We start from the raw sequence: 15,389 nt of genomic DNA, 5'->3' as shown, positions 1-15,389 counted from the left end.
TGGACAGACATCTGACAGGGATGATTTAGCGAATCCTGCTTTGAGCAGGGAGTTGGACCAGATGGCCCAGGAGGTCCCTTCCAACTCTATGATTCCACCGCTTCAGTTGGTTACAGAGCATGAGAGTACTTCCTGGTTAGATACAAGTCTATCCAACACCACATCACACCCTACTAGCATGCACACCCATATAGTGGTGGTGGGGGGGGAGGAGAATATACAGGTGCTGTCATGGGTTCCGGAAAAAATGGCTACAGGTAAGTAACCATGGTGGTTTTCCCTTCACCCATGACAGCACACCTGAGAGATTTTTGGAGGCTTCGAAACACCTTAGGGAGGGACCACCACTTGCAGCACCCTTCTACCAGAGGTTAAACCTATCCTCCTCTGCTGACTTAATCTATAGCCAACTGAAGCAGGGGAGAGGTACCACCCCTTATATTTCAGTAGGTTCCTGTCGTGGTAGGGCCGATCCCTCAGGTGTGCTGTCATGGGTGAAGGGAAAAACAAAACGACTACTATTAAAGGAGCTGCTTGGCCTTGCACTACAAGCCTGCAATCACTGACTGCAGACTTGTGAATCCTCACATGTTCACTTTGCTTTGAGGATTCTCTGGCGTCAGGAGCAGGTGGTCATGTGCCAGCAAGTACGCAATCTACATACTTCCAGCCACATTCTTACTAGACCATGTCTAGCCTCGCTCATTACACTTGCATTGAGCAATAGTGCATACGTCTATTGGGCATGTGACTGAACGTATGCAAATTACATAATTCAGGTCAAACGCCTGTCGCCAAAGTCTGCAGACAACCCCTTTAAGGCTATTTCAATGTTTCTCATGTGTTTGAGCTAAAGTGAAAACAATTGCAGTGTTTTACAGTAGCAGTAAAATTAATGCACTTTTTAAAACCCCATTCCATTCTCACATGGTGCTTTAACCCTGACATTGGGCGTAGTATGCTGATGTCGGACACCCTCTCTTTGATATGTTCTCCGGCACTGAGCCCACATCTTTTCCAGCATGTCAGATGTTGTGAACAACAAACCACCACAACAACAACCCACCACCACCACCACAACAACCCACCACCACCACAAAACAACAACAACAACAACAACAACAACCCACCCCCACCACCACCACAACAAACCACCACCACCCAACAACAAAAACAACACACTTGGCACTCAAGGTAATGAATGATGTGAGAAGCTCCATTTCATTGTGCCCAGAAGTTGTACATTTTCAGTCTACACCCAGATCTTCATCAGAAACTACTTCAGTGAGGAACTCCAGAGCAAAGCAATGCGAGCTGCATCACAAGGGAGAGCGTGCTCTCTCCCTGGAAATGCAGCATGCAGATTCTGGGGTTCCCTCACACTGAAGCAGTTTCTGATGAAAGTCTGGGTGTAGGCTGAAATCATACAACACGTGCACACAACAAAATGGAACTTCTCATATCATTCATTACCTTTGAGTAAGAAGTCTTTTGTGATTATATCATGATTAGGCTGATACCCTACTTGATCACCTTTCTCCTTATTCTTTTATAAGTCCCGCATATAACTTGTAGCATTTACCTTTAACAGCCACGGGTGGAATTGTGATACACCTGTGGCTGTTAAGTAGTTAAATGCCGCTGTCATACAGCAGCATTTAACATGCACGCCATAAATTCCTGCCTGTATCACATGACTGCTGGCCACTATTGAGTTGGCATGACAACCAGAAGTCTTCAGCAGACCTCTAGTTGTCACTGCCAGATTGTGGAGTACCACCCGAAAAAAATAAATTAAAAAAAAAAAAAGTTATGGCTCTGGGAAGAAGGGGAGCAAAAAGTCAATTTTTCAGCATTTAATTGAATGCATTAAAAACAGAAAAAATGTTTTTCCTGCCAACACTGCACTTCACATGAGGATGAGATGGGAGAAAAGCACAGATTAAACACTAGGGTGGTTTACAGTGGTTCTGTCACTTGCAATCTCCTGCCTATTGTTTTTAGATGACAGACAGCATGTGGAGGATCAGTTTGTCTTTAGCTGCGCTTGCACTGCTAGTTATAGAGAAATTAGAGAGTCTGTCCAAGCGCTTTTAACCCCTCTCCCTTCTGAGCTGATTTTAAAGCCACAAAGCGCAGTTCTAACTTTCATGTGATCATCAGCCCAGAGGAGTGAAAACCAAAAATAAGGGGTACAAACTCTTAGAATCAGTCAGTGAGCTCTGGTAACACTGCAGCCAGCAGTGATGCAATACAGGCTGTAAGACACCAAGTAAACAAGTGCAAAAAAGATCTGCTTTATTTAATCCAAAAATACACGGGAGATTCAGTGTTGCCCACGTTCACAACCCTGAATGATACTGGGCAGCATGGTGGCTCAGTGGTTAGCAGCACTGGGGTCAAATCCCACCAAGGACAACATCTGCAAGGAGTTTGCATGTTCTCCCTGTGTTTGTGCAGGTTTCCTCCAGGTCCTCTGAAATGGCAGGAATCCAAAGACAAATTGATAGGAATACTAGATTATGAGCCCCAGTGGGGATGGCAATAAGGTCTGTAGAGTGCTGTGGAATGTGATGGATCTATAAGAGTAAAATATATGGGTTTTTTTTCAATCTTTTTAGGTCGGGGGGGGGGGGGGGAAATGGTTTCATCTCATACCAATATTTTGGTGTGAAACTTCAGACCCCTCTTCTGGCGCTATAATATATTATATATACACACACAGCTTACATGTAGTAAAATGGACATGAAAGGGTGCTTACATGTAAGGTTCTCATTCACTACATAAGGTCCATTCTCCACGAATAAGCCAAACATGGACGTGCTTCCTGGTCCTCCCTGTAGCCAAAGCAAAACTGGGGCAGACTCCGGACTGAGCTATAGGAGGAGGGAGACAAGCAGAAAGTTAGACAATTGGTTGTGTATGGCAGTGTGTTCTTGGCTTCTTTTGGCATAACAGAAAAGATCACACACACACACGATGAGCGGACGCCTGAGGAGACAAACGTGTTCTGTCTGAAGGATCAGGCAAACAGATATGACCTGTGATCTGTACGAGTGAAGAGTAAGCAAATGCAGGGATGAGGGCTTGGGATGCCAACATGAAGGAAGCAATCTTGTGGGCCTAACTGAAGAGGTCCAGCCCAAGAACTGCCTCGATGAAGGTTCAACAGGGTGACGCAGAAAGGTTATCTAGACTGGGTCTTAAAAGCCGCAGCAAAGTGGTCACTGTCAAGAGGCTCCAAGATGGGAATATCTGTTGGAATATCTTTGGTGCAACAACTCCATTCCTGTGTGAGTGTTCAGTGGCTAGATTTGTATGCCGTTTATAGAGTTAGAACCAAAAAACCTCCTAGAGGCTCACACAGGCAGAGCATGTGACCATTTCCTGTTTCCCTGTGTCTGAGAGAAGCAGCCTGCTCTAGATGCTGCACAGAGACATGATTTATTCCTGATCCGTTAAGCTTATGTATTGTTCCTGAATAAAGATCTGTTGTCACATACTGAGTGCATCCTGAATAATCCGCTGCCAACAATATCACTGCTGTGGCCAGACTGCTCCGTTTCTTTAAAGGGCACTGCACTATTATAAAGATAAGCCCCAATGTAACCTGAAAGAGAAACACGGGTATTACATACCTGGTAATGTGTTTTTTCATGAGACATGACGGCACCACGAGAGAGGGGATCCGCCCAGCGAGGACAGGAAACCTTCAAGATAAAAGGGGCGGCTCCTCTCTCCATCAGTTGTTTTACAGAGCACGAGAGGAACTCCGCAGGTTAGTGTACACATAAATAATACAACTTTAACGCTGATAAATTTCCGACACCAAGGGAGTGTATAATACTAATAATGCACCCAACTAATGACGTGATCAAATAGGGAGGGAATATAAGGGTGCCGTCATGTCTCATGAAAAAACACATTACCAGGTATGTAATACCCGTGTTTTTCCATTCTACATGACAGCACCACGAGAGAGTTACAGAGATTTGTATTCTCTTTAGGGGGGGGGATCACTGCTTGTAACACTCTTCTCCCGAATGTGAGATCAGAGGTAGCAGATAGGTCTAATCTATAATGTCTGAAAAAAGGTAGATGGAGAGGACCAAGTGGCCGCCTTACAGATCTGGTCGATGGAGGCGTCCGCTCTCTCCGCCCAGGACGTTGCCATGGCCCTCGTGGAATGGGCTTTTAGGCCCTCTGGAACAGCCCTACCTGCACTACTATATGCTAGTATGATGGCCTCTCTCACCCATCTAGCTATAGTTTGCTTAGAGGCTTTAAGGCCCTTCCTTGCCCCCTGATAAGAAACAAACAGGGCCCTCTGTTTCCTCCAGGGTTTTGTCATCTCCAAATATTGTAGGATACATCTCCTAACATCTAAGCAATGTAGCCTCTCCTCCTTCTTGTTACCGGGGTTAGAACAAAAGGATGGCAAGACTATTTCTTGAGCTCTGTGGAATTTCGACACTACCTTAGGGAGGTATGCTGGTCTAATCTTAAGACAACTCTATCGTCCATAATCTGAGTGTACGGCGGGTCTGCTGACAGTGCGTGTAAGTCCCCCACCCTACGTGCCGATGTAAGCGCTACTAATAAGGCTGTTTTTAAAGTTAACACTTTATCTGATGTCACGTCTAGTGGTTCAAATGGACTTTCTGTTAGAGATGATAGGACTAAGTTTAGATCCCAGGGAGGTGGTTTAGGAGATGGGACAGAGTTGGCTCTAGTACAGGCCCGGATAAACCTGGCCACCCATCTATCATTTGCTAGGTCATAATTGAATAATGCCGCCAGTGCTGAAACGTGTACTTTGAGGGTGCTGACAGCTAAGCCCAAGTCTAAACCCCTTTGCAGAAACTCTAGCACTGCCCTCACAGGTACTTCCCCCTCCTGTATTGGGCCCGAGGTGGACAAAAATTTTCTCCATATTCTCTCGTATATTTTTGTAGTCACTGGCTTTCTGCTACTGATTAGGGTGGAAATTAACCTTTGTGAAAACCCTTTTTTCTCTAACAGCGACCTTTCAAATTCCAGGCTGTCAAATGCAACCTGGAGTTCGGAGGGTGATTGAAGGGACCCTGTGTTAGGAGGTCGTGGTCCTCTGGGAGTACCCACGGGTCCGTCACTGACATCACTCTTAGCCAGTAGAACCATGGTCTTTTTGGCCAAAAGGGAGCTATCATAATTACTCTGGCTCGGTCCTCCCTGATCTTCTTCAGGACTAATGGAATGAGGCATATCGGGGGGAAGGCGTACAGGAGACCTGATGTCCATTTTATCCTGAAGGCGTCTACCGCCAGTGGCATGTCTGCTGGACTTAGAGAGCAGAACTTTTGAACCTTTCTGTTGGTTTTTGAGGCGAAGAGATCTATTATGGGTTTCCCCCACATAAGCATAATCCGTTGAAAAATGGACTCTTTTAGACACCATTCGCCTTGCTTCAACCGGTTCCTGCTCAGAAAGTCTGCCTTCAAGTTGTCCACACCTCGGATATGCAGGGCCGATAATGAGAGAAACTGACGTTCCGCTAGAGTCAGGATTCTTCCCGCTATCTTCATTAATGACCGAGAACGGGTGCCCCCCTGATGGTTCACATATGCTACTGCTGTCCGATTGTCTGATAGGACTTTCACGTGATGTCCTGTCAGGTGTATCAGTAAACCTTCCAACGCCCTTTCGATGGCTAACAGCTCCCACTCGTTTGAGGATAGATCTTTCGCCCTGAGCCCAAGGATCTTGAAGCCATAGGGTGTCTAGATGGGCTCCCCAGCCCCAAGGGCTGGCATCTGTCGTGATTACTCTGGAGGCTGTGTATGTCCAGGGTACTCCCCTTGGAGAGGACTCTATCTGTAACCACCACCTGAGTGACTGGAGTACAGGGTCCGGGATGGTGAGTTTTTGCTCTAACTGCCCCTGAAGCCTCAGATCGTTTTGTAACACGCACCACTGAAGTTCCCTTGTGTGAAACTGAGCCCATTTTATTGCTGGTATGCAGGAAGTTAGGGATCCCAACACTGACATGGCTTTCTTAATGTTGTCCTGATTAGGTTTTTGATTTTTCCTTCTTTTTCCTCTGGGAGGCGACATTCCTGCACCACTGAGTCTATTGTTAGGCCCAAAAAATTCTGGATCATTGTTGGTTCCAGTTTGGATTTTTTGAGGTTCAGTTGCCAACCCAGAGTCTGAAGTGTCTCCATCACTATCTTGACTTGTTCCTGACAGTGAGAGAAATCTCTCCCCACTATCAGGAAGTCGTCCAGATATGGTATTACCAGGGCATCTTTTTCCCTGAGATGTGCCGAGACCTCCGCAATTAATTTCGTGAAGACCCGGGGGGCTATTGCTACCCCAAAGGGCAGAGCCCTGTATTGGAAGTGATGCCACTGAGATTTTATCTGGACCGCCACCCTGAGATATTTGCGGTCTTGCTGCCGGATCGGGACATGATAGTAAGCGTCCTTGAGATCCAGGACCGCCATGTAACACCGAGGAAAGAGGAGTTTCACTGCAGATCTTATGGTTTCCATCTTGAATGATGGGACTATCAAATATCTGTTGAGGCTTTTCAGGTTTATAATTGTCCTCCAGGAATTGTCTGGTTTCTTTATTAGAAATAGGGGGGAGTAAAAGCCTTCCTTTTTTTCTTTTTCCAGAACTTCTTCCAGTACGAGTTTCTGTATGAGTGACAATACCTCCTCTTCCAGACTCTTGTCTTTCTTGAGAAGATTGCACTGGAGTCTGAATGAATTTTTGTGGTGGCCAATGGTGGAACTTTAATTCCAGACCTGACCCCACTATCTGTCGGATCCAGGTGCTGGATGAGATTCTCTCCCAGGCTGGGAGGAAGTGAGAGAGCCTTCCCCCCACCTGAGAAGGACCGTCACTGGGAGGGCTTTTTGGCTTCCCCTGGAGGGCTTACCGAAATAGAAGCCTCTCCCTCCTCTGTATCGCCTGTCAGAATTGTTTTTGTCTCGATCTCTGAATTGTTGCTTTCTGAATTTTCGGCCCCTCTGAAAGGAGCGCCGAAACGCCTGAAATGGTTGTTTTGGAAAATTTTTCTTTGTATCACCCGCTTTTTCCAATACGTCATCCAACGCTGGTCCGAACAAGAAATTTCCCTCGCATGGCAGAGAGCACAGTTTCATCTTTGCCTGAGTGTCCCCCGGCCAGCATTTTAGCCATACTGCGCGCCGTCCTACATTGGTTAAGGCTGCTGACTTTGCTGCTAGTCTGGCCGAGTCTGCAGAAGCCTCTGCGAGAAAGTCTGCCGCCGCTCTAATAGCCGGTAATGCTTCCAGAATTGACTCTCTGGGCACTCCATGTTCTAGTTGATCCTCCAAGTTGTCTACCCATATCTTTAGAGACCTAGCCACACACGTAGCTGAGATAGCTGGTCTTAGTGCCCCAGCCGAGGTTTCCCAGGCTGTCTTAAGGCAACTGTCAGTCTTTCGGTCCAGCGGTTCTTTCAGAAACCCCAGATCCTCAAAGGGTAGGGAGGTTTTCCTGGCGACTTTTGATATCGCTACGTCGATTTTGGGAGCTCTATCCCAGGATGAGGATGCCTCTTCCTCAAAGGGATACCTCCTTTTCAGAGAATTAGATATCTGGGACTTTTTCTCTGGTTTTTCCCATTCGCGTTTTATGAGCTCTTCTATTTGCTCATTAATAGGGAAGGTCTTACGCTTTTTCTTTTGTAGTCCACTGAACATAAGTTCTTGGGCTGTCTTTTTTGCTCGCTCCTCTACCAGACCCATGGTAGATCTGATTGCTTTAATAAGTTCATCCGTAGATTCTACTGGGAACGTATCTTCCCCATCTGAGCTACTATCTGAATAGTGCGTTTTATCTGAGTCCTCCTCTGATCCTGTATAGTCTTCTTGAGAGACCCCTGAGGGGCTGGATCTATCCCTAGTATTCCTATCTGCATCCGCAGTTTGCAATGCACTTACTGACTTACAAACCTCGGTTTGAATTAGGGACCTCAGACTATCCGAAAATGAGGGAGTCTCCTCCGCTATAGTTTTGTTAATACACTCCTGGCATAACTTTTTATTCCAGGCTGTTCCTACGGGACTTTTGCATAAAGCACACTCTTTATTCTTAGATTTTCCCCTACTTTTCCTAGGGACTTCCTATACTCCACCCCGCCAGTGTATGTAAGAGAGGGAGGAGAAGGAAGAGGGGAGACAAGAGAAAGAGAACAGACATTAGAGTACTGGACTTTCTCGTAGTTCACTCACCACTCGGACGCTTTCATAAAACGGGTACCGGATCTGGAGGCTGACTGGTCTTCTCACCGTCTCCCAAGGAAACTAGGGACCCCTCCTTCTTGCGTTGACGATCCGCCCGTGCGCTGCCCGAGCGGCTTCCACTGCTGCTGCGGCGTGTCTGGCTCTTTTCGTGTGAGCGTGACCGCCTTGCTTCCTGGCGTGGTTGTATATGCTCTGGTGAGGGGCTCTCCATCCTGCCGTATATGTCTGCTGCTATCTTGTGCTGAGAGCAGTCACACCCTACCATATAATGGTGTAGTGACGCCTGCCGCAACTGGTTTAAATAGCAGCCCCCAGCTTCCAGGTGCTTAGCAGGAGCCACTTAATGAGAGCAGTCACCTTCCGCCTAAGAGGGAAGGTTATTCCCCCTTTTTTTTTTTTTCTAATTGGACCGCCTGGTCCCCGCGCCCTGCTTGCGCCCTGTGTGTGCGCGCGCGCCACCGCCTGTGCCCGCGCGTCCCCAGTAACTGCGCACACCCTCCTGTGTCTCTGCTGAGCGCGCCAGTACTACTTCCGGGTCGCCGCTTACCACTTCCGGTTTAGCGTCGGCTTCCTCCCAGCAAGGCCCCGCCATGCGTGCTCCCATGCGCGCATCCTTGCCGCCCCGGTGTGCTCAGCGGCGCGATCCCGGGTTGCCCGGTGAGCGCCTGGGCCCCATACCGGCCATCTGCTCCCTCTTACCTGAGGAGAAGAGGATGGGCGACCACTATACCACCAACGCATCCACCAGGTAAACCTTCCCCTGAGTCTTGCAGGGACTGGCGTCGGGTCTCAACAGGGTGGGTACACCAACGTGGCACCCCCGAGGAGCAATATCTTCGCCCAGACACCGATGTGTCGCATGGGCTGCATGGCCACCGTACGTCGACAGGGAGGGAACACGAAAAGTGGTCTCCGTGGACGTTTTACGGGGTATCTTTACCTCTTGGAGGTTACACCACCTGTGGCCTCCAAGGTATCCAGCTTCACCCGGGCATCTGCCCCATGGGCTGTGGCCATGCACTCGCTCAGGGGGGACATAGGAATATATGACCCCCGAGGCGACTACCGGTACCTGGTATCAGGTGTAGCAGACCGGCGCCTGCTATTTGATCACCCGATCCAGGCCCAGGCATCCTCTTCTTTCTTCCATCAAGAGGTTTTCATCTTGAGGGTTTCCCATCGAGGACAGGAAACCAACTGATGCGGAGAGAGGAGCCGCCCCTTTTATCTTGAAGGTTTCCTGTCCTCGCTGGGCGGATCCCCTCTCTCGTGGTGCCGTCATGTAGAATGGAAAAAAAGGAGTTATATTATACTCACCCAGGAGCAGTCCGGTCCAGCACCTCCCATCTTGTAGCAATCACATCCTCTTTCCTGCCCGATGTGGCTCTGGCGCAGGCACACTGCTCTGCCCTATTGAGGGGAGAGCATAGTACTGCGGTGCGCAGGTGCCAGACCTCTTCCGGCACACTGCAGTACTCTGCCCTCAACAGGGCAGAACAGTGCGCCGGAGCCGCGTCAGGCAGGAAATAGGAAGTCATCGCTACAAGATGGGAGGCGCCGGACCAGACCGTAACTCCCTCCGGACATGAACTGGACCCAGATGGCCCCTGGGTGAGTTTAATAACTCCTTTTTCTTTCAGGGTACATCAGGGGCTTATCTACAGCATTCTGTAATGCTGTAGATAAGCCTGATCGCTGTGCCAGCAGCTTATTGGCAAAATAGGTGACAGATTCCCTTTAATCATTAGTCCTTCATTTAAATTTTAGACCAAGCTCCTTGTTTTGGCTCAAATACCTGCATGCGTGATTCCAGCCAATAAGGGTTTACCTTTAATTGCGGTATATAAAAGCAGGTGTTGGTTATTCAAGCAAGAATAAGACTATGCACCCACTAACAAAGCAACTGGGTCTTCAGAATCGAGAGCTGACAGCCAGTAGCTTCAATAGCAAGACTTACCATAATAGCATCACGTCACTATTAGTAAGACAGCGCCATCTGCTGCTCGAACTCTGTATTAGAGAAATATCAATTTCACTTATTCCTACAGGGACATCTCTAGAGGAGCAGGCAGGGCATCTGTCTTTGTAGTGGGAATCGGCCAGTATCGGCTGTCACACTGACAGCCAGCTTCGAAGGGGCGCAGCACACCAGCTCTGATCAATTGAAGCCCCGACAGCTGGCACTTCTGGGTGAGGAGGATCAGCAGCAGCATGATCAGGTCACGTGATCACTCCTCCTTGGTGCCGCATAGGTGGAAGTTGTGCAGAAAGTTCTCCAATACAGCAGAAGACAATGAAGATTTATTGTAATTAGGGTAAAGGAAAAGAAATGCGAGTACACTGTATGGAGAGAGGGCGGGGGAATGTGCAGACAGTATGGAAAGGCACGCCAACTGAAAACTGTTATGGTGAGCTGACCCTTGTTCCCTCTCCCTTTTATGACTATATGGAGAGGGTAGTGGGGAATAGGTGCAGACAATATGGAAGGGGGGGGGGGGGGGGGGATGTGTAAGAAAACTATTGAGGGAAGTAGTGTGAAGAGACCATATGGGCAGGGATGGTTTTAGACACAGTGGGACCCTAAATGCTCACAAAACAAAGTCTGTTGTATTTGTAAGCGATTGACAATATTGAAGTCGCTTGACGCTTGTTTACCTCTTTAGGGATGTGCACACGTTCAGTAATTGGCAGTGCTTTGAACACAGCACATGTCCGCTGCATCCAAAGCGCTGCCGGCTATTGAAAGCAAGTGAATCCGCATGTGTTCATTGAACTGCAGGTTCACTGCGTCCAATACATTGCACAGGTGATATTTAGCCTGTGGAGGATCACGTCTCTACAAGATAAATTAACCTGCTGGGATCTGGAGATGCACCACAGGTCTGTTGCCATGGGTGAGCTGTGGGCATCTGTGCATGCATAATGGGCACAGGACGTCTTGAAATCCCATCCACTATGCTGTAACATCTGGATGCTGCACAATTACGCATCCAACCCACATCATTTACTGACCGTGTGAACCTACCCTTACTCCGGCTGAGGAAGAACGATGATACAGATAGTCCTCGATACAGTATAATGCAAGTCCCATATAGGACTTAGTAAAATGCACTTCTGTATAATGCAGCCCCCCTCAGTATAGTGCAGGAGACAGTATAGAGCAGTCCACACAGTATCATGCAGCAGACAAATACTAACCTCTCCTCCTAGTTCTCCTGTTCTAGTTTCTATAAAGCGTCTCATTAGCTCCACTGCTGGCACACCCCGAGGCAGAGGGGGAGTGATGGGAAAGGGAGCGACACACGACGCTCTCTCCTCCATCACTGTTTTTGACTAATTGAATGGGTGATGTGGGGAAGGGGGGGGAGCGAGTTAACAGCATTGGGCCCCCATAGCAGCTGCGTTGTGTGTCACATACACCATAACATTTTGTGGCATTTTGTAGCTGTTTTACTGGCAAGAAAACAGAAGTGGAAGAAATGCAGGAGTCAAAGGCAGCAGATTACATTCATACCAGTGCAGGGATAAACCAGAAGAAGAGGTTGCTGTCATAGGTCTTGTTCACGGTGAGGTATCCCGAATAACTTTTCACATTTGCTCCTGGTAGTTCTCCTACAAGGCTTAACTCACGAGCTGAAATAGAAGTAAAGACTTGGCAGGCATATACAAGGAAAATCATAATGGGGGGGGGGGGGTGGCAGCTCATTACATGGAGGCTGCCTTGAAAGATTTGAAGGCATGCCCCTTATTAGATCTTGCTTTTGGGGTCCAGCTACTCTGGACTCCTGGCCTTCATGACAACAGTTATCCATCCAGAAAATTTATTGCATCTTTGTTTATTTTTTTGGCGTTTTTTCCATTTGCACCTTTAGATATCATTGTTGGCATTTTGGGCTTTTTGGATTTCTTGTTTTCAGTTAATGCCTCAGTTGTGACTTGTTAAAGTTATTTACTGCAGACCACTGCCTGGAGTGTACACTTGGGTTCTTGCACCACTTTAGCTTATTAAAAAAAAAAAAAAAAAAAAATTTTATATATATATATATATATATATATATATATATATATATATATATATATATATATATATATATATATATATATATACACACACACATATACACATACACACACACACACATATATATATATATTAAAGATAGACTAAAAAGGAGCTTGCTACAAGACCATCGATCTGCCCATATATCCACGGGACCCCTGCAGGCAATCACTTGCCTCAGCAGATTATGGCACAATACCACTGCAGCCATCACATGACAGACATCACTGCTGCCCAGCAAACACCACAAGGTAGCAACAGAGCGGCAGTGGGGAATTTATCAGGTAGTATATAGTTATTTTGCCATTTTATGGCTTTTCCTCCCTTTAGCTAATTTTTCTAGTCTCTAAAACCTCCTTCATCTGTTTCCTCAAGTATGGTTTGTCATTTGCCACCTTCGATCTTATGTGCTGTGTGTCTGGATGTTGGCATCAAACACCAGTCAGTGGTTCTACAGTTGGTGTGAAACTGATGGCACTGCATGCTGGGAGTTGTAGTGTCACAGGATGGCAACTGCTGGGGATAAAGTCAAGAAATTCAGAGTTCTCCCATTCTGCAGCACTGGTGCCTCCAAAAACACAGCTACTAAACACAGGAACCACAAGCTTCTATTTGGAGTGGCAATCATAACTAATCTTAGAGAACACTCATACACAAGGAAAGTGACAATTGTTCCTCACCTTCATCAATCTTCCCACTGTCCAGATAAGGAGTGAGGAATAGAGGATCCCCTGGATCTCCTTTAGTTGTTGGAGGAACCTTCACGCCATTAAACCAGTGACTTAAGGAGCTCCTAGCATGTCCTTGTCCCAGGTTACCCGTCAGCACCAACACGAGCGTCAGAAGTCTGAGACTGCCCATTCTGGTTATCTGGAGAGGGAAAAAGATTTACTATCAATGTTCTTAATCTGAACCTCAATCAGGACCAAGTGGTTTCAACACAGAATGTTAAGCCTCACACTGCGCATTCTGAAAATAAAGAAAATTAAGATTAGTTGCGCTAAACATGTCATAAGTACATCAGAAAGCTGGACGTACCATACTGGGTGTGGATAAAGATTGTCAATTGCATATACTGCCTGCTAATGTGACAGCCAGGAAACCATTTATAAAACTGCATGAAACAGAAAAAGCAGCACTGTCAGGAACTGTGGCACCCCCCCCAGGAGTATGGTCGCCACAGTGGCATTGCCTTCCTCCTAGGGAGTGTGATGTCATGCTTGAAAGCAATAGAAGATCTCTCTGGCATTTAACCACAACACACAACAGTTTCCATTCTAGGTCAGCAGAGGGAGCTCTGAACCAAAACTGGGGGAGGAGCTACTCTGGGGGCCAGGAGGGAAAATTAGAGGGAGTTCGTGTCGTGTGAGGAGGGCAACATGTGTGGATGTGGAGGAGAAGAGCTGGGAGACTGAGCAGAGAGTTCAGGCTCATTCCCAGCTATAGCACATGATCTGGAGCCCGGTCTCCAAGGCTGTATGGACACTGATGGTCCTGCAACAGAAACCAGAGGAATAGGAAGCTGTGAATGCCCTATTCCCACAAGACTCGGAGGCACAACACCGTGTGAGCCAGAAGAGGAAGGCTACAGCTGTCTGCCATACGAGGGAGTTCTAGAGTGAATAAGCAAGTGGAACTTCAGTGTAACACAGTACTGCAAGTACCTAAAAATAAGCACTAGGAAGGAGACTACACAACCCATCTGCATAGAGAGATTCCCAAGTTGCTTCCAGGCTAGCCAGCTCCTGTGCCATCTGTAATCTGGACCCTGGACTGCATTTGCCAAGCAAAGTAAAAGTAAATAAACTGCACCCTGTTGTGTCCTTGCCTTCTTCCTGCAACCCCATCAGCACTGCTTCATCCTTGTGCCAGACACTGCACCCTCTTCCTCAACACCTATCCTCACTACCCTGGGATTACTGCCCTACCTGTTGAGGGCCACAACATCATTGCTGCACCACACCATCTGTCCCAGAGGATCTGTCTGCGTCGGTTTAACACCTTCATTGCCGAACACCACAGGTTGCGTCACGAGTCATTCACAAACTTTATTCCATCACTTAACCCCTTTTACATGGACGCCCAGGGCCACGGACCGGGTCACCGCTGCTGTGACATTCCCCTCTGAGAGACCGGCCCAGTACAGAGTACCCCACAGCCCTGGGAAGGCGACCCATAACAAAGCTCCTTCCATTTACAGCAAAATCAGAGGAAGCACTTTAAATGCATATTCTCCTCCTCTAGCTTTTGATCACCCTCAAAGAAAAAAATTCCAAATTCTACCAATTAATTTTCACAAGTATGGAATGAAATCAGAAACGACAATTCAACGTGAGCAGTGGATGCAGCCGGACACTGGTGGGTGAGCTAGGAGCACTGAGCCGACAAAGGTTAGTGTGCAGCAGCCACTCCGTCACACTACTGCCTGCAGGGCGCCACGCACAGTGGTGTGGGTTTGGATGACGGCTTCCTTATCACCACATCACACTGTACATTCCTGCACTCCTATGAGAGAGTGCTGACCAAAGAGCACCTCCTGCTACACTGGGGAGGGGGTGGCAGAGTAGTTTTTCTTCAACTGCCACCCACAGGTGCCAAAATGTGCACTACAGCAGGGGTCCCCAACCACCACTCCGTGGCCCAGCACCAGGCTGTTGCAGTGCCCTTGCCGGTCCGCGGACACAAGGGGAGCCGGCAGCGGTGCAGCAGCTGATACTCACCGATCCCTGTCGGCACAGCGGCTTCATCCAGCGCCGAGCGGTCAAGTGTACCGCTCATTTAAGGTCATGAATATGGACGCCACTCATCTCCCATAGGCGTGGCATCCATATTCATAGACCTTAATGAGCGGTAGCACATGACCGCTCCGCACAGGAGCTGAAGCGCCGTGAGATGCAGGGAGGGAAGTTCAGCGACAGGTAGGAAGGTCAGCGATGTGAGGGTAAGTATGATGGGGGAGCTGATCGGAGCCATATATACAAGGGAGGGAGAGTGGGAGCAGAGCCATATATACAAGGGAGGGAGAGTGGGAGCAGAGCCATATATACAAAGGAGCGGGAGCAGAGAATAT

The 15,389-nt window shown here is 47.9% G+C and overlaps 1 protein-coding gene across 3 annotated transcripts in view; it reads right to left on the bottom strand.

The window, feature by feature from the left end:
• LOC141095388 (probable serine carboxypeptidase CPVL) overlaps positions 1 to 15,389 on the bottom strand; it is a 103,828-nt gene that overhangs the window by 71,920 nt on the left and 16,519 nt on the right. For all 3 annotated transcript variants that reach the window (XM_073581343.1, XM_073581341.1, XM_073581342.1), the window contains exons 2-4: positions 13,000 to 13,189; positions 11,774 to 11,892; positions 2,763 to 2,877 (exon numbers count right to left, since the gene is read on the bottom strand). In XM_073581343.1, coding sequence (XP_073437444.1) covers positions 2,763 to 2,877; positions 11,774 to 11,892; positions 13,000 to 13,180 — 415 coding nt within the window. In that variant the 5' untranslated portion in view covers positions 13,181 to 13,189. The remainder of the gene's footprint in view (positions 1 to 2,762; positions 2,878 to 11,773; positions 11,893 to 12,999; positions 13,190 to 15,389) is intronic.

The sequence above is a fragment of the Dendrobates tinctorius genome, unplaced genomic scaffold, assembly GCF_039654945.1.
Source record: "Dendrobates tinctorius isolate UK_male_01 unplaced genomic scaffold, ASM3965494v1 ptg000070l, whole genome shotgun sequence".
In the NCBI taxonomy this organism is placed as follows: Eukaryota; Metazoa; Chordata; class Amphibia; order Anura; family Dendrobatidae; genus Dendrobates; species Dendrobates tinctorius.
The sequence above is the reverse complement of the archived record's forward strand: the minus strand, read 5'-3'. Positions and strand labels throughout refer to the sequence as shown.